This window comes from Dipodomys merriami, unplaced genomic scaffold (assembly GCF_024711535.1).
Source record: "Dipodomys merriami isolate MVZ:Mamm:240054 unplaced genomic scaffold, mDipMer1.0.p SCAF_322, whole genome shotgun sequence".
Lineage (NCBI taxonomy): Eukaryota > Metazoa > Chordata > Mammalia > Rodentia > Heteromyidae > Dipodomys > Dipodomys merriami.
In genome coordinates, this window is record NW_027204738.1 from 817,488 (window position 1) to 835,019 (window position 17,532).

General features: G+C 62.2%; 1 protein-coding gene across 1 annotated transcript; it reads right to left on the reverse strand.

Moving 5' to 3' along the window:
* Positions 1-1,941: 1,941 nt before the first annotated feature.
* LOC138841571 (protein-tyrosine kinase 6-like) lies at positions 1,942-10,665 on the reverse strand. Its single transcript, XM_070042325.1, has 8 exons — positions 10,436-10,665; positions 8,977-9,098; positions 8,559-8,722; positions 8,079-8,232; positions 7,279-7,440; positions 5,107-5,288; positions 4,402-4,555; positions 1,942-4,096 (listed from the first exon to the last, which is right to left on the reverse strand). The coding sequence occupies exons 1-8, from the start codon at positions 10,663-10,665 to the stop codon at positions 3,909-3,911; spliced, it is 1,356 nt and encodes a 451-aa protein (XP_069898426.1). The 3' UTR covers positions 1,942-3,908.
* Positions 10,666-17,532: the final 6,867 nt, after the last annotated feature.

The window sequence follows — 17,532 nt, forward strand, 5'->3', positions numbered from 1 at the left end:
CTACCCTACCCTCCGTCTGTGGGGAGACACGCTCCCCCTGCCCTCTGTCTTGGGGAGCGGTTGGGCTTGTACTCCTGAGAGCTGAACCTCCTTGAGGCCCAGGGTAGCAAGGGCAGGTGCTCCCTGGCAGGCAGGGGGGAGGGTGTGGAGGGGGTGTGGGTCTAGGCCAGGCCCAGGTTGCCCAGTGGCAGCTGCCAGTCGTACACGAGGCCAGGGCCAGCCATCAGGGCTGGTGAGCAGCACACAGACCTCCTCCCCTCTTGTGGGCAGATGGGTCTTCTCACCAGGCTGCCCAGCTGCAGTCTGCAGTTTCAAGGAAGGAACTCTCTGAATGCTTACTGATTACAAGCCAGAAGGCTGGGGAAAGTTGGGTGTTAATAGTTTTGAGAGTGGTAGTCAGATATTGGAGGAAATAGTTCAGGAGCCAGTGGGTCCCAAGACCTCAGATGCAATGGGCAGGTCTGCAGTGGTGCGCCCAGACGCAATGGGCAGGTCTGCAGTGGTGCGCTCAGATGCAGTGGACAGGTCTGCAGTGGTGCACCCAGACACAATGGGCAGGTCTGCAGTGGTGCACCCAGACGCCTCCGCAGAATTCGTGTAGCCTCATAGGCTGTGGTGGCTTTTTTTTTGGGGGGGGGTCCAGTCATGGGGCCTGAACTCTGGGTCTGGGCACTGTCCCTCAGCTCTTCAGCTCAAGGCTAGCACTCTACCACTTGAGCCACAGCGCCACTTCCAGATTTTTCTGCTTATGTGATGCTGAGGAATTGAACCCAGGGCCTCATGCATGAAAGGCAGGCATTCTACCACTGAGCCACCTTCCCAGCCCTTTTTTTTTTTTTTTTTTTGCCAGTCCTGGAGCTTGAACTCAGGGACTGGGCACTGTCCCTGAGCCTCTCTGTGCTCAAGGTTAGAACTGTACTGCTTGAACCACAGTGCCACTTCTGACCTTTTCTGTTTATGTGATACTGAGAAATCACACCCAGGGCTTCATGCATCTTAGTCTACCACTAAGCCACATTCCCAGCCCCTGTGGTGGCTTCTTAACAACCACAGAGGAAACTAGGAAGTTAGCAATCGAAGTGAGTCCACTGTCGCTCCTTTGAGGGACACTGATTTTTAGACGCGTGTCCTACCTCACTGCCCAACTTTCTGTACTTACAGCCACAAGCTCTATATACTGCATAAGTATAGATATTATGTTTAGTAATTACTCTTTCAATGTCTTTCTTAGAAATGACCCAGATATTCAATGACTATTACTTAAGTTAACTTCAATATTGGAAACTTTGTAAGTAGGCCTCTTACAAAAGAAAACTGCTGAAGAGTTCATTTATAAAGTTTTATCACTAAAATTCATCTTACTTGCTCATTCTTGGCGGTTACTGCTGAACTCATGCGTGTAAGAAGTCTCATAGACTTAGCCAGCCAGCACCCTAGGTAATTCTTGTTACAAGTGAAGCAAATATCAGAAATAGCATAGAAGAAAGGAACTACAAAGAGGGTCCAGGCATAACAGTGCACACCTGTAATTCCAGCACTTAGGAGGCATGAGGACCGAAGTTTGAGGTTAGCCTGAGTTATATAGCAAGACACGGGTACTGGGCTTGGAATCAGGGACTCATGCTTATTGGATGGCTTGCTCATGGCTGCTGTTCTACCACTTGGACCATGCCTCCAGTCTGGCATTTTGACACCTTTCTGCCAGGATTGGCGTTGAGCAAGCCCTCTGGGTGTCAACCTCCTGAGTAGCTTAGATTATAGGCTGAGCCGCAGGTGCCCAACTTCTCTCCTTTCTTCCCTCCTCTCCATCTCTCTTCCTGTCCATTCTGCTTTTGGATTGGATTTCTAGTTTTATCATCCAGTAAAATTAACTTAAGCCTGTTTGACTAAGCCAAGTTGGAAGAAGTTATATCTGCATCACTTTCAATGTGTTCTGTTCTGTTCTGCCCGCACCTAGAACTAGTTTTGCTTACCAAAAATGGTTCTAAATTGTGAACTTTAAATAAAAAATGCTCTATATACATAAAACAAACCTCCATGACACAGAGACAACATAGAATGTGCTAGTCCGAAGTAACACAGGCTTATATCCACTCGCATTTTTGCCCAAATTGTATTTCTGGCAAGAAAAAAAAAAGTTTCCGTTTATTCAGGTGGTTAAAAGCTTGGTACTAATGTTTGTACACAAGACCTTTTGCCTGTTCAGTTTTCGAATAGTTATTTCTGGTGGTACTGGGTTTTCTAACTTAGGGCTTTTCCTCCACAGGCAAGTGCTCTACCCCGTGAGCCCGCTCCCGTCCACAAACAGGAGTTTGCCCTTCTTTCCTTTTTTTTTTTTTTTGCCAGTCCTAGGGCTTGAACCCAGGGCCTGGGCACTGTTCCTGAACTTTTTTTTAGGGGGGGGGGGTCCAGTCATGGGGCCTGAACTCTGGGCCTGGGCGCTGTCCCTCAGCTCTTCAGCTCAAGGCTAGCACTCCACCACTTTGAGCCACAGCGCCACTTTTGTTTTTCTGGTGGTTAATTGGAGATAAGGCTTTGAGCTGCCATCCACAGATCTCAGCCTCCTACGTTGCTAGGACTACAGGCGTGAGCCACCAGTGCCCGGCTGGATCCCTGGAATTTCTATTTCAAAAGATGACTCTGTTGCAGGAGAGCACAGGACACTTATTTCTGGCACAGAGTGCACGCTCGGTGGGCTTGGAGGCATCTGCCTCTCGTCAGGGGTGTCCTGAGAATGCATCAGCTCATTCCAGTAAGCCATCAAGAAGTTGCCCCTCCAGAGCGCGAAGGCCCCGTGTGGGTGGGGGTGGGGCCCTGCTGGGCCGCAGCTGTGGAATGGCAGGCAGGGGCAGGAGCCACCCGGGGCCAGACCCCAAGGGGCAGGGGAGACGGGCAGAGCGTGTGACCCGCAGGCTTTCAGAAGGGGTGAAGGGGTGGGGGCTGCTGGCTGAAGTCCATGCCGGGGTTGGGGGAGGGTGCTTAGAACACATCTTCCATTTGAACATGAGCTTCTAGTAAGTCCGCTTTTGACCAGCAAGCTCTAAAAAATCCTCAAGTGCCCCATTATCAACAGGACAGGGGTGAGCCCACAGCATGAGCTCCTTTAAACCTAAAGATGACTGTCCAGTGGCAGAACCAAAGCCAAGAGCCCTTCATAACTCCACCGTGGGCCAAATGCCCTGAGAAGGAAGGGCAGGAAGTGCAGGCTGATGAAGCCTTAGGCCAGTGAGAGGAAGAAGGGCCTGTTTGGGGGGGAAGCAGGCTGGGCCCCTCTCCTGCTCTGTGCCCATGCCCACACCCCATCAGCATGGCCAGCCTGTCAGAACCCACAGCCGCCCCTGGAAGGAACGGCAGCCCACCCCGACCAGACAGAGGCCTCCGAACCCTCATCGGACTTTGGCAAAGAGAACAAGAGGCTTCTCCCTTGCTCTTCCACGCAGGCACCACAGGCAGAGACCTGGGAGGGCCGAGGTCGGAAGCTTACCCCTCACCCCTCTGCCGCCCCTGGCTGGACACCAGAAAGGGATCTTCTCAGGTGAGGCAGGCTGGCAGAAGGAAAGGTCCAGTTTATCCGGCCTGGGTTCTGTGAAGGTGCAGGAAGGGCTGTGGTGCAGGGCCTGGCCGGGCAGGTGTCTAGTTGCTCAGACTCCTGGCAACTGGCCTCTCCTCAGGGACAGGCAGGACACCTGTGCCACGAGATCAGGGAGCAGGGAGGACAGAGACAGTGGCCTCCTGGGGACTGTGTCCTGAAGGAAGGGGTGGAGAGGGGCCGCTGCGCTGCTCTGCTGCTTCCACTGAGCCAGATTTGCTGTGTTGGCCGTATGTCTTCTGCGCCCACTTTGTAGCCAGAGGATGTCCGGGACGGCGGCAGGCCCCTCGTCCGCCCGGCCTGGCTTCCTCCGGGCTGTTCAGAGCGGGTTCTCGTACCTGGTGAGGCTGGACAGCCGCTCACGCAGGTCTCTGAAGCAAGGCCTCCGCTCGGGATCCTGGCTCCAGCAGGAGCACATCAGCTGATGCACGCTGGGCGGGCACCCTGCGGGGCAGGGCATTCGGTAGCCTGCGTTCACCCTCAGGAAGGCCTCGTGGTTGGACATGCCTGCGGCCAGGAGGGAAGGCGGAGCTGGAGAGGGGGAGGCTGGTGCTGGTGCACCTGGCACACAGCTGGCTGCCAGTCCCTCCGGAAGCTTCCCCGGCAGAGGGCCCGGTGGCCTGCCACGCAGGGTGCCTCAGCACATGCCCTCCGGACAGAGACGCCAGGAGGTCACGCCAGGACAGGGCCGAGGAGCAGCTGCCCCTGGAGGGCCAGCAAACACTTCAGAGGCGAGGCCACCGCGCAGCGCTTCTGCCGGACACCAGGGCCCTGCCCCACCGCCTCTTCAGGCAGGTGCACCGGGAGATTACCTGGGTAGGGGGTCTGACCCCTGCTGAAGATCTCGTGGAGGAGAACTCCGAAGGACCAGACGTCAGACTTGATGGAGTAATGTCCTCGGGAGAGCGCCTCGGGAGCCGTCCACTTGTAGGGGATGCTGTGCTCGTGAGAAAGGTAGATGTCCTCCTGCAACCACAGGGGCCAGTGACCCCCTGCAGCGTGGACAGTGGGGCCGAGGTCCTGGGGGCAAGTCAAGTCTGCAGCACGCGGTACTGCCTAGTCTGATGGCAAGTCTGCAGCACGCGGTACTGCCTAGTCTGATGGCAAGTCTGCAGCACGCGGTACTGCCTAGTCTGATGGCAAGTCTGCAGCACGCGGTACTGCCTAGTCTGATGGCAAGTCTGCAGCATGCGGTACTGCCTAGTCTGATGGCTGACTGCTGCCCGCAGCGCTGGAGGGGTCCAGGACAGCTCCACAGGACTGCCTGGGCCCGGGCGCGGACAGAGGCAGCAGGGAGCAAGGCTGTGAAGAACACGGGCGGCAAATGCAGGAGGCTCCAGCTTAGGTCTGGGTGCCGAGGGCTGGGCCAGCGCACCTGGGACTGAGGCCACATCTGTGTGGACGGAGCCACCCCTTGTCCGCAAGGAATCCCCCCCCCCCCCCGCTGCGGCTGCGATTGCAGCCAGGAGCCCAGAGGAGAGGAGGCCCCACCACCCGGGCCATCTCCCGGAGCCCACCTTGATGAGCCGGGCCAACCCGAAGTCGCCCACTTTGCAGATGTTGTTCTCCCCCACGAGGATGTTCCTGGCAGCCAGGTCTCGGTGGATATAGTTCTGTGATTCTAGATAGCACATGCCCGCAGCCACCTGTGCCGCCATGTCCGCCAGCTCCGACCCGGGCAGGACCTTCTCATCAGACTCTGCAGCACAACCAGAGGTCAGAGTCAGCTGGCCAACCAGAAGAGGGCAGGGGAGGGCAGGAGGCCAGGGGAGGCCAGGAGGCCTGGCTTAAGATCCGCACAGAAGCACAGGCCAGACCAGTCCTTCCACAGTGTGCATCTGGTCCAAGAGCAGTGCACACACCACCTCGGCCCCGCAGCTTCGCTCTGGGGGCTGAGAGAGTCAACTCAGCTCCAAGATTTGTGTATCCGGGCATCGGCCACAGCTCGGTCACCTAGCCTGGGCACCCTCCCGAGGCGGGGCGGCAGGCATGGCTGGGGGCTGTAGCTTATCTGGCTGCGTTGGACAATGGAGCTTGTTATGTGAAAAACAGGTTACAAACTTTCTGCCGTGAGAATTGTAAATGTGACACTCAAACACGTATCCCAGGCACACACAAACACACTCGATGTCATTCTTCCTAAGTGCAGTGTTTTGTGCTAGTATTTGGAAATAGAGCGTCTCAGTGGCTTGGGAAAGACCGTCGTGGTTTTGGCATTGAAGATGAGGCTCTTGGAGCGTGTGAGGGGTTCACACATCAGAGGGAGGGGCAGCAGGTCCTGGGCCGGAGAAGCTGCAGGGCGACAGACCACTCTGAGCCCACGGGTAAAGTGGACTGCACTGGCTACGGGTGTAATTGCAACTATTTTGTTGGGTCTGAGACTGAGACTCAAACTCTACCGATGTTTTCTCTCAGTGGCTCAGGCTCTACCAACTGAGCATCGCCCCACCCCCAAGAGTGGCTCTTCTCGTCTGTACTGAGCTGTGTTTCCTCAAGTCATTAATCACATTTTAAGTCATTTCTTTTGGCAGTACTGGGGTTTGCGCTCAGGGGTGTGAGTGTGAGTGTGTGTGCGCACACACACACCAGTGTTGGGACTTGAATTCAGAGCCTCACACTCTCACTTGGCTTTTTGTTCAAGGCTGGCACTCTACCATTTGAGCCACACCTCTACTTTCCACTTTTTTGCTAGTTAATTAGAGATAAGAGTCGGTGAGACTCTTCAAATTACAAAGATTTGCTTCAAATTACAGATCTCAGATCTCAGTTCTCAGCTTCTTGAGCTGAGCCACCAGTACCCAGCTAAACCCAGTATCTGAGCCACCAGTACCCAGCTAAACTCAGTAGCTGAGCTACCAGTACCCTAAATTCAGTGCTTGTGTTTGCTAGGCAAGCACTCTACTTCTTAAAAAAATGTTTTATTGAGCCGGGCACCGGTGGCTCACGCCTATAATCCAAGCTACACAGGAGGCTGAGATCTGAGGATCTCAGTTCAAAGCCAGCCCAGGCAGGAAAGTCCATGAGACTCTTATCTCCAATAAACCAGTCAGGAAACCAGAAGTGGCGCTGTGGCTCAAGTGGTAGAGCACTCGCCTTGAGCTGAAGAGCTGAGGGACAGCACCCAGGCCCAGAGTTCAAGCCCTATGATTGACAAAAAAAAAAAAAAGTGCTCCCTCTGTATATCACCTTATAATAACAATATTAGTGTATGTGTATGTGTATGTGTATGTGTGTGTGTGTGTGGTGTGGTCGTGGGGCCTGAACTCTGGGCCTGGGCACTGTCCCTCAGCTCTTCAGCTCAAGGTGAGCACTTGAGCCACAGCGCCACTTCCAGCATTCTAGTGGTTCATTGGAGATAAGAGTCTTATGGACTTTCCTGCTGGGCTGGCTTTGACCTGTGATCCTCAGATCTCAGCCTCCAGAGTAGCTGGGATGACAAGCGTGAGTCACTAGACCCAGTTTAAGTCATTTCTTGATCAAACAAGTGATCAGCTGTTGGAAGTGAGGCTGGGATCTTGAGCACCAGCCAGAGGAGGGGGGCAGGGGAGAGAGGGGGAGACAAGCTTGTTCGAGAATTTGCTGGCTATCCTACAAGAAATGGACAGTCTACATCTTCACGTTCTTCTCTGTGTTTCCCATCTTCGGCCAGAGGCTCTGGGAGCTCTGGGCAGGGCAGGCTGCTCACTCACCCCGCAGCAGCTCCAGCAGGCTGCCCTTGGCCATGAGCTCCGTGATGATGTAGACAGGGTCCCCCAGGGATGCCACCGCGTACAGCGCCAGGATGTGCTTGTGCCGCAGCTTCTTCATGGCCTGGATCTCCGACTGGAAGGTGTGCTGGTGCTGGAGGTTGTCTGCGAGGAGGGGCCGGTGGGAATGATCGGCCCTGCAGGGGCTCTGAGAACATGGATGTTCTGGGCCTGACACTCCAGGCCACGCAAGCCCGCCCCGCCCCAGCAGAAGCTTCCGGGCTGCTCTGCTGGCCCCCGTGGTTTGGGGACAAACCCTGGAGGCTCTGGGGTTCAGGGGAGCCTGTCAGACTTCTAGTGATTACGGTAAGTTTCCTGTTTCGTTAAGGATTTAAATCTCTTTAGCTAGTAAGTGCATTTAGGGAAAACAAGGTGCCTCCAGGTGTGGCGGCTCCCGCCTGTCATCCTAGCTACCGAGGAGGCTGAGATCCGAGGATCGCAGTTCAAAGCCAGCCCGGGCAGGAAAGTCCATGAGACTCTTATCTCCACCACTCAGAAAAAGCTGGAGGTGGAGCTGTGGCTCAAGTGGTAGAGGGCTAGCCTTGAGCACAAAGAGGCTCAGGGGCAGGGCTCAGGCCCTGAGTTCACATCCCAGGACTGGCAAAACGAAAACCTGGGCATCATGGGAAGAAAGCAGCCCTCCAGGGTGCTGTGCAGGCCGGTGTCTGTGTCAGGCACAGCCCTGGTGAAGGACCAGGCTGGCGGGAAGGGCCCCTGACCAAGCTGACCGTGACCCTACTCACCTCGAGAGATCACCTTGACGGCCACTCGGAATTGGTCTTTCCAGAGCCCCTCAAAGACCTCCCCAAAATAACCAGCCCCCAGCTTCCTGCACAGCGTGAACTCCTCCCGCGGCCGCTCCCAGTCCGCCCACTGCGGCAGAGGCTCCGACTCGTGCTGGAGAGAAAGGCGGGCGGAGAAGACAGGGCAGAGAAGACGGGGCCCGGCAGGGTGCCAGCCAGTGCTGGTGCTCAAGAAGGGCCTTCTCCAAGCCTGCCCAGGGAGCTCAGACTCCGCCCCACACTGAGGGCCCCACCCAGCATGGCAAAGGCTGAGCACCCCTACCCTGGGGCACGGCCAGGGTCCTCTCTAGCTTTTGGCCCTCTTCGGGAATTCCCCGTGTGGGGCTTCACGGAGCTCCTGCAGCACAGCTGAGTGACGGCCGGGCACGTCCCTGCACATCTGCGCTCCCCCCCAGGGACGCTGCACGGGGCGGGGCCTACCTTCCAGCAGGGCGTGGTCAGCCGCAGGCCGGGAGCCAGGCTCCGGGCCCTGTGATAGCTCACCAGCTCCGGCAGGCTGGGGAAGGACACCGAGTCGTTCAGGTGCAGCCGGCCGCCCGAGAGCCGCCGAATCCGGTAGTGCCGAACGGCCTGGGCATCCCGCACTGGGGAGGGTGGTGGGCCGAACGGTGAGGGGCCGCGCGGCCTGGGGCCCCAGCCCCCTCCCAGGCAGGGCCGCTTCCTGTGTCCAGCTCCTGCTCCCAGCTCTCAAGTGCAGGGCCACGCGTGGGACAGGACCCCTGTGGGTTGGCTGGAGAGGAGCTCAGAGAAGCCCCACCCCAGAGGGGCCCCTTGCTTCCTGCCCCGTGGAGGCCTCCGTGTGACCAGGCGGCTCCGGGACCCCCCCGGGCCGAGGTACCTGAGAGCACGTAGTCAGCACCTGGCTTCTCGCTGACCCTGACCAAAAACGAGCCGGTGGAGCTGCCCTCTGCCTGCAGCCGGTGCGTGGCTTCCGAGCGGGAGATGCGGCCGAAGAACCACCTGCAGGGAGGCAGAGTCTGACCCCGCAGGACCCCGGCCAGCCCTCAGCCCACCCCACAGGGCCCCTCAGGCCAGCTCAGAGCTGCCTCAGACACCAGGTCGTCAGTGCCGCCACCTGTGCCAGCTGCCCCTGGACCCAACGGGCTCTGGAGGCCCCCCACGTAGAGGACGGGTGGGGGTAGCATGGACTGGACCAGGGGCAGCAGCAGGGAGGGGAGGGGAGGGGAGGGGAGGTGGCATGGACTGGACCAGGGGCAGCAGCAGGAAGGGGAGGGGAGGGGAGGGGCATGGACTGGACCCGGGTGCCAGGCAGAGGGGAGGGGAGGGGAGGGGAGGGGAGGGGAGGGGCATGGACTGGACCCGGGTGCCAGGCAGAGGGGAGGGGAGGGAAGGGGAGGTGGCATGGACTGGACCAGGGGCAGCAGCAGGGAGGGGAGGGGAGGGGAGGGGAGGTGGCATGGACTGGACCAGGGGCAGCAGCAGGAAGGGGAGGGGAGGGGAGGGAAGGGGAGGTGGCATGGACTGGACCAGGGGCAGCAGCAGGAAGGGGAGGGGAGGGGAGGGAAGGGGAGGTGGCATGGACTGGACCAGGGGCAGCAGCAGGGAGGGGAGGGGAGGGGAGGGGCATGGACTGGACCAGGGGCAGCAGCAGGGAGGGGAGGGGAGGGGCATGGACTGGACCAGGGGCAGCAGCAGGGAGGGGAGGGGAGGGGCATGGACTGGACCAGGGGCAGCAGCAGGGAGGGGAGGGGAGGGGAGGGGCATGGACTGGACCCGGGTGCCAGGCAGAGGGGAGGGGAGGGGCATGGACTGGACCAGGGGCAGCAGCAGGGAGGGGAGGGGAGGGGCATGGACTGGACCAGGGGCAGCAGCAGGGAGGGGAGGGGAGGGGAGGGGAGGGGCACGGGTCCCGGGTGCCAGGCAGAGGGACATGGACTGGACCATTTCTTCCCACACACGCTGTGGGTGACAGGCATGTCCCAGTACCGTCCTGCCTACTAAGTAGGTCGCAGACCTGGTTCTGGCTGTTTGGAAAGTGAGTAAATGTCACACCCAAAGGCCCTACGCTGGCACACACTTCGCGACCAGTGTCCTGGCCGCCCACCCGGGACCTCGGCCCTGAGAGTCACAGAGCCGCACTCCTGACTGGAGGTGGTCGTGGATGGAAAGGAGAGCGAGGCCCTGTCCCCGAGGCCACACGTTCACATGGCCAGCCCTGCCAGGTACCAGAGTGGCACGCCAGGCTAGGACCGGCCAGACGTGCGGCCTCCGTGTTACCGCGTGGCCTCCCCCCGGGGCCCTGCCCTCCCCGGTGCCCGCCGCCCGGCGCCACTCACGGCTCAGACTCCACCGTCTCCTCCTCAGCCAGGTAGTTGTGGGGCACGTAGCCCTCGGCCAGGGTCCCGCCCGCTGCGTCCAGCCGCCTGGCCCACCACCACTGCTCTTCCTTCCAGACCACGCGGAGCGGGTCCCCCGCCCGGAAGCTCAGCTCCTCGTCTGTTCTGGCATCGAAGTCCCAGAGGCCCACGTACTTGGGGCCCACGGGGTCCTGGCCACGGGACACCATGGCAGGCAGGGAAGCAGGGCCAGCTGTGGGCTGGGCCTGGCACCGCAGCTGGGAGGAGGAGGTAGGGCCAACTCAGCAGACCGCTCCGCCCGTTCCTCAGGTTAGCAAAGGCCAGCCACTCCCAGGGCCCCGGCGGGTCCTGGTTCCGCTCAGAGAGCCTGGTGGCCTGCTCCCCGCCTGCTCCCCCCCACCCCCATCCTCGGCCTGCCAGGGCCTTCATGCTGGGCACTCACACTGTCTGTGGCCAGGTGGGAGGCAGGTGGGGTCAGCTGAAGCCATGGCCACGTGGGTGGCTCTTGGAAGTGTGGGGTGAAATATAGGAGGGGGATGAGGGTCGTGGGTGGGTTTCTGAGCACACGCTGCAGCCTACTTCCACCAGGAGGCTCCCTGCCCTTGCTGGACAGCTCCCCTCCAAGGGCTGCCTCCCACTACCAGAGACGAGAGCTGATGGGCACGGCAGGCTGAGGGCTACCCCCCCAAGGTCTGGGGTGGACGGGCCCCCAGTCTAGGGCCCGGTCTGGGGTGGACGGGCCCCCGGTTTGATTCGAAGAAGGAGACAGGGCAGTGCCAGGATTTGGGTGATAGCGAGGATCAAGGGCACACCTGGGCCGGGGCTTCTGACTCAGCCCGGGAAGGGTGCTACAACACTGTCCACCTGAGTGTGCAGACACTCCCAGGCCTGCTAGGCCAGAGGAGCAGCCTGCAGACAGCCTGCTGGGCCAGGACCCCGGGGCGTAAAGGGGCACAGCGGGGCACGGCGGGGCACGGCGGGGCAGAGCGGGGCACAGCGGGGCAGAGTGGGGCAGAGCGGGGCACAGCGGGGCACGGCGGGACAGAGTGGGGCAGGGCGGGGCGCAGCGGGGCACGGCGGGGCGCAGCGGGGCACGGCGGGGCAGAGTGGGGCACGGCGGGGCACGGCGGGGCACGGCGGGGCAGAGTGGGGCAGGGCGGGGCACGGCGGGGCACGGCGGGGCAGAGTGGGGCAGGGCGGGGCACAGCGGGGCAGAGTGGGGCAGAGCGGGGCACAGCGGGGCACGGCGGGACAGAGTGGGGCAGAGCGGGGCACAGCGGGGCAGAGTGGGGCAGAGCGGGGCACAGCGGGGCACGGCGGGACAGAGTGGGGCAGGGCGGGGCGCAGCGGGGCACGGCGGGGCGCAGCGGGGCACGGCGGGGCAGAGTGGGGCACGGCGGGGCACGGCGGGGCACGGCGGGGCAGAGTGGGGCAGGGCGGGGCGCAGCGGGGCACGGCGGGGCGCAGCGGGGCACGGCGGGGCAGAGTGGGGCACGGCGGGGCGCAGCGGGGCGCAGCGGGGCGCAGCGGGGCACGGCGGGGCACGGCGGGGCAGAGTGGGGCAGGGCGGGGCGCAGCGGGGCACGGCGGGGCGCAGCGGGGCACGGCGGGGCGCAGCGGGGCACGGCGGGGCACGGCGGGGCACGGCGGGGCACGGCGGGGCACAGCGGGGCACGGCGGGGCAGAGTGGGGCAGGGCGGGGCGCAGCGGGGCACGGCGGGGCACGGCGGGGCACGGCGGGGCACGGCGGGGCACAGCGGGGCACGGCGGGGCAGAGTGGGGCAGGGCGGGGCGCAGCGGGGCACGGCGGGGCACAGCGGGGCACGGCGGGGCACGGCGGGGCAGAGTGGGGCAGGGCGGGGCGCAGCGGGGCACGGCGGGGCGCAGCGGGGCACGGCGGGGCGCAGCGGGGCACGGCGGGGCGCAGCGGGGCGCAGCGGGGCCTCTGGGTGAGCCTGCTGGAGGAGGAGCTGCCCGAGCACGCCCGCAGTGCACACAGGATAGCAAGGGCCCGGGAGGCCTGGGTCCCCCCCTTCCTACCCTGCCCTCCTCCCTCCCTCCAGCTCACCCCCTCCCACTCCTATCAGCCATTGTGCCCCCACCCCAGCCAGTGGACCTGAGGCTGATTCTCCCCAGGGTAACGCTGTCCCCCCCCCCCGCCCTGTAATGAGCCCCCCACCTCACGGGTTCCTACCTAGAGGCCTGCTGGAAGCTGCACTGGGTGGGGGGTGGGGATTGCCAAAGCTGTAACAAAGAATCACCTGGAACTTGAACAGACAGTAACTACTCCTTTGAGTCCCACTCATCCTGCCCAGGCCTCCTATCTACTAACCCAAGGCCGCCTATATACTAAAACACTACCCCAGCTGCAACCCCTAAAGTTTGTCTTTCTTAAAAGGAAGACAGTGGAGGCAAGACCATTCTTCATTTTGAGGTTAAGAATAGGCATGTGAAGCTGGGTGCCAGTGGCTCACACCTGTCATCCTAGCTACTCAGGGGGCTGAGATCTGAGGATCACAGTTTAAAGCCAGACGGGGCAGGAAAGTCTGTGAGACTCCTTTTTTATTTTTGGTCAGTCGTGGGGCTTGAACTCTGGGCCTGGGCGCTGTCCCTGCGCTCTTCAGCTCAAGGCGAGCACTCTACTGCATGAGCCACAGAGCCACTTCTGGTTTTCTGGTGGTTTATTGGAGATAAGAGTCTCATGGACGTTCCTGCCCAGGCTGGCTTTGAACCTCGATCCTCAGATCTCAGCCTCCTGAGTAGCTAGGATTGACAGGCGTGAGCCACCAGCACCCAGCTTCTGTGAGACTCATCTCCAATAAACCACTAGAAAAGTGGTGCTGTGGCTCAAGTGGTTGAGTGCTCTCCTTGAGCTAAAGAGCTGAGGAATAGCGTTCAGGCCCAGAGTTCAGGCCCCACGACCCACAGCAACAACAACAGAACAGGCATGTGGATTATTTAGCAGGTTCACAAGCGTGCTGGCCTGCCCGGTTCTGTGTCCTACCAAGCTGCAAGGAGGGGCAGGGGAGGGCTCAGACGAGGACTAGCCAGGAAGAAGACAGTGCTGGCCTCCATGTGAGGAGCCAGCCTTGGGTGGCTGGGGCCGAGCTGAGTCCGGGGCAGTGGCCTGGCTCACGGGTTCCAAGCCAGGAGCAGGGAAATCTCAGGAGAGCCCGAGCTGCCGTGCAGCGGCTGAGGTGCCCAGACAAACCCACGGAGGGTGCTGCAGCCTCAACCCCGGCCGTCCTCTCCCCCTCCTGTGCCCATCCCCCTCCCCCCCCCCACTCTGTGCCCTCCCATCAAGGCCCTGGGCCCCACTGCCGCTGAGCTGGGGGGAAACCCCAGCCTGAGCCACCAGGCTGGCTCTGGTGGGGGTTGGAGCCACTGGCTGAAGAGGAGGCGGTCCCGCTGGCCACCCTGCTTCTTACCCCCCACCCATCTGCAGTCAGGGCCCAGCCCCACCCTCTCCAGGCTGTCCTCCCCCACCCACCCCACCTCTCTCCAGGAAGTCTCCAGCGTCCCGCAGCCCCGCCCCAGTCCAGATGTGGCTTCCTCCTGCCACCTGGTGGGTGAGCCTCCCAGTGCAGAGCGGACTCAGCCCCAGCTCCCTCCACCCCACAGGCTTCTGGGTACAGCAGCTGCGAGGCTGAGGTGGGCCTTGGGGACCCTCTGGTGACTCAGATTCCTGCCCTTCCTGGGGAGCGAGAGGCTCCCCCAAATGCAAATGTGGCCTACTGGAACGACCCAGCCTGCCCGGCTCGATCCAGCCCGGCCCAGGGAGGCCTGAGGCTTTGACGAGGCCCCGGCATGCTGCACAGATGCCATCCGGGTACCGCGTGCCTCGCTGTACTAGTCCAGGTCTCTGTCCCTTTGCAGGCTGGGTGGACCAGCGTCAGGCTCTGGGATGCAACAACCTGAGCAGACCTCTGTCATTGGGAGCATGTTTATTGTACCCAAGCCTGCCCTGCCTGTGGGTGGGACAGGGCAGTGTTGGTGCAGGGCCATTGGTGCCAGTATGCAGCTGAGGTCTTCCTGGGAACCACAGCTCAGGCTGTGTGTGGGGGTGGGGTCTGTGTGTGTGTGCACTCATGTGCGTGTGCACATATGCAACACCAGCAGGGCGAGAACGCGGGGCCTGGCGCTCCCGCTTGCCCTTTCCCCCAAGGCTGGCTTTCTGCCACTTAAAACGCATGCACATTTCTGGTGTTTTGCTGGTTGATTGCAGATGAGGGTCTCACAGACTTTTCTGCCAAGCCTGGCTTGGGACCTCAGAGTCTCAGCCTCATGAGCAGCGAGAATGACAGATGTGAGCCAGCAGCAGCCAAGTATGGCCACTTCCACAAAACCCCAGTAGGAAATGGGCCTGGCATTCTTGACCCTGGGGGGAGTGAAGAGGCTCGGGCAAGAAGGGAGCCGCTGGCTCCACGTGGACATCTCTGCCCAGTGCCCTCAGGGACCCGGGCACACCCGGCACAGCACCTTGGTGGCATTGGTGGCCTTGCGCCATCAGCAGACATCTACCTGGTGAGCACAGGCCAGTGTCACCAGCCCAGCAGAGGGGCCGCAGCCAGACGCGTGTCCGGTGCCGGTGCGGGCGGTGTGGCGTCTCTGGTGTGCGTTGGTGGCAGGCACCGTCCGGGGTGGCCCTGCTGGCTGTGGACTGCAGGGACCTGGAGCCCTGGGTCACAGGAGGCCCAGGTGAGCCGCCTGTGGATGGCACCCGCTTCTCCCACAGAGCAGCCGAAGCGCAGACCTCGGCGGCAGCTGCCGGGCGTGGCAGCCGGCACCCTCTGCTGATCTGTTGTAGTCTCTCGTGGTCGGTCATTCCTGGGGGTGAGGTCACAAGAGGGGCCACCAGGGGTCCCTATGAAGACCTTGGGATCTCAGCCTCCCCGAACTCCCTCCCAGCCCTCTGGCCTCCCGCCTGAGCCCTGCCCCCCAGGGGTCCACAGCGCCCGAGCAGCTATGCTCCTCCAGGCTGCCCCTCAGACCAAACTTCCAGACAGGCCCTGTCCCCGCCAGGTGGCCCACCTTCATAGGGACACTGGCCATAGGCAAAGACCATACAGCAGGATGCCAAAAGACCAGACATCTGAATCTGACTTCTCGGTAGCTGGCTGCTCGGGTGCAGTCCACTTGACTGGGATCTTGGAGCCGCTGCTGGGGGGAGGGGGGGTTAGACGTCGTCCTGGGAGGAGGGCAAGGGTGGGGGGAGGGGGGACAGTGCCCTCCCCTGGGGGGGCGGAGCCCCGAGCCCCGCCCTTCTTGAGGAGCCCAGCCAAACCAAAGCAGCCACCTTACAGGTGAGGTCATGGCTCACAAGCACGTTCCTGGTGGCCAGGTCCCAAGGACCACTTGCCACTCACGCCCTCAGCCACCTGGCAGGTGAAGCCCAGCAGCAGCAGCAGCAGGCTCAGGGCCTGGCCCTCGGGGCCTGCAGGGAGGAAGCCCACAGCCAGGGCCAGGGGGCCGGGGGCAGGCCTGCGGGGGCCGGAGACCTCCAGAGCGCTGCCTCGGCTCCACATCCACCAGGGACTGAGTCGGTGGAAGAGGTGGTCCTGGGCTGCCCAGGGACCCCCTGGATGGACTGCCCTGTGGCTACCAGCCTGGACCCAAGGGAAGAGGCTCAGAGGGGCGCGCACCCAGGGCCCACCATCACAGCTCACAGGCTGGACACAAACCTGGACTCCCTTCCTGCCTGTCTCAGAACCACCAGCCGCTGTCTGAAGCTCTGCTGGCCAGAGGCCAGCCAGGTCAGACATCTGCAGTCCTGGCCAAACCCACTCCATGGGAAGGCCCCTGCGTGAGCCCCAGCCCTGGCGGTGAGCCCCATCCCGTGGCCGGGGGAGATGCTGCAGGCGCAGTCCTCTTGAAGGAGAGCCAGGACAGCCGCTGCACAGGAGGAAGACCCGGCTGGGAACGTTTCCTGTGAAGGGAGGAGCCCAGGGTCCAGCCAGAGGGAGGAGGTACAGCCTGCCCAGAGGTGGTGGCCCTAAGGGGTACAGGTCTCAGGGCTGCCCGTGGCGCCGCTGCCCAGGCAGGCAGGCCTGCGGTGGCCCTTGCCCCTGAGCGCGGTGACGATGTACACGGGCTCCCCCCCACAGAGCACACGGGGTGCAGCCGATCAGCCGCTCGCGCCTCAGGCTCGACAGAGCCTCGATCTCCTTGGTGAGGTCGGCCAGCTTCATGTCGTCTGGGGAAGAAGATGCTGCTCCAGGACGGCCCAGGCCCCAGCTGAGCCCGGGGTCAGAGGTCAGAGCCTGCCTGAAGCCGGGCAGGCCTCACCTGACTTGATGCCGGGAGCCCAGCAGGCCTTCCCAAGTGGCCTTCGCCCAGCTGCCTCCGAAGGACAAACTCCCAGTGGGTTGCTCCCACTCGTCCTGCACCAGGGCCTTCTGTGGAGACAGTGCTTCCGTGGCAGGGGCGGCAGGGGGCGGCAGGGAGGCTGGGCGGGTGGTGCGGCAGGGAGGCGGGGGGCGGCGCCTGGCCCGCAGCACGGCCCCAGCAGAGCCCAGCGCCAGGCCGCCACCCTCCACCCAGCACCCTAGGTCTGCCCTGCGCTGTGACGCCTGCTTTGAGGACCTAAGTGACCCTCGGTCAGCAGGAGTGAGTGGACACTGTCCTCCTCAGACTCAGTACCACCCTGGCCAGCTTTCACTGGGCACAGAGAAACCTGATTGCCACCCTGCCCACCACCACCGCAGGAAAGCTGTGTCTCCGGGACAGCCTGCCACAGCCCAGACAGCGCTTCAAAGATCACAGAGCCTCCCACAGCGTCTCCCCTCAGGCTGGGGCAGCTGTGGCATCTCCCACAAAACAGGTCCCTCCTGCTCCTCCAGAACACAGCACAGCTGACACCCCCCCAGCACTTTCCCCCACCAGAGCAGTGAGAACTCAACGGGGCAGGGCTCAGAGGCGGGGGAGGAAGGGGCCTCAGGCCGCCGGCCACACAGGGCTGCAGCAAGGGGGGTTGTAGCCAACTGGCAAGCAGGGCCTCCAGGGTGGGGAAGGGCCGGCCTTCCTGCAGGTAGAGGCTGCGGCTGGGTGCCATGCAGATGCAGTAGTGGCAGGCGGTA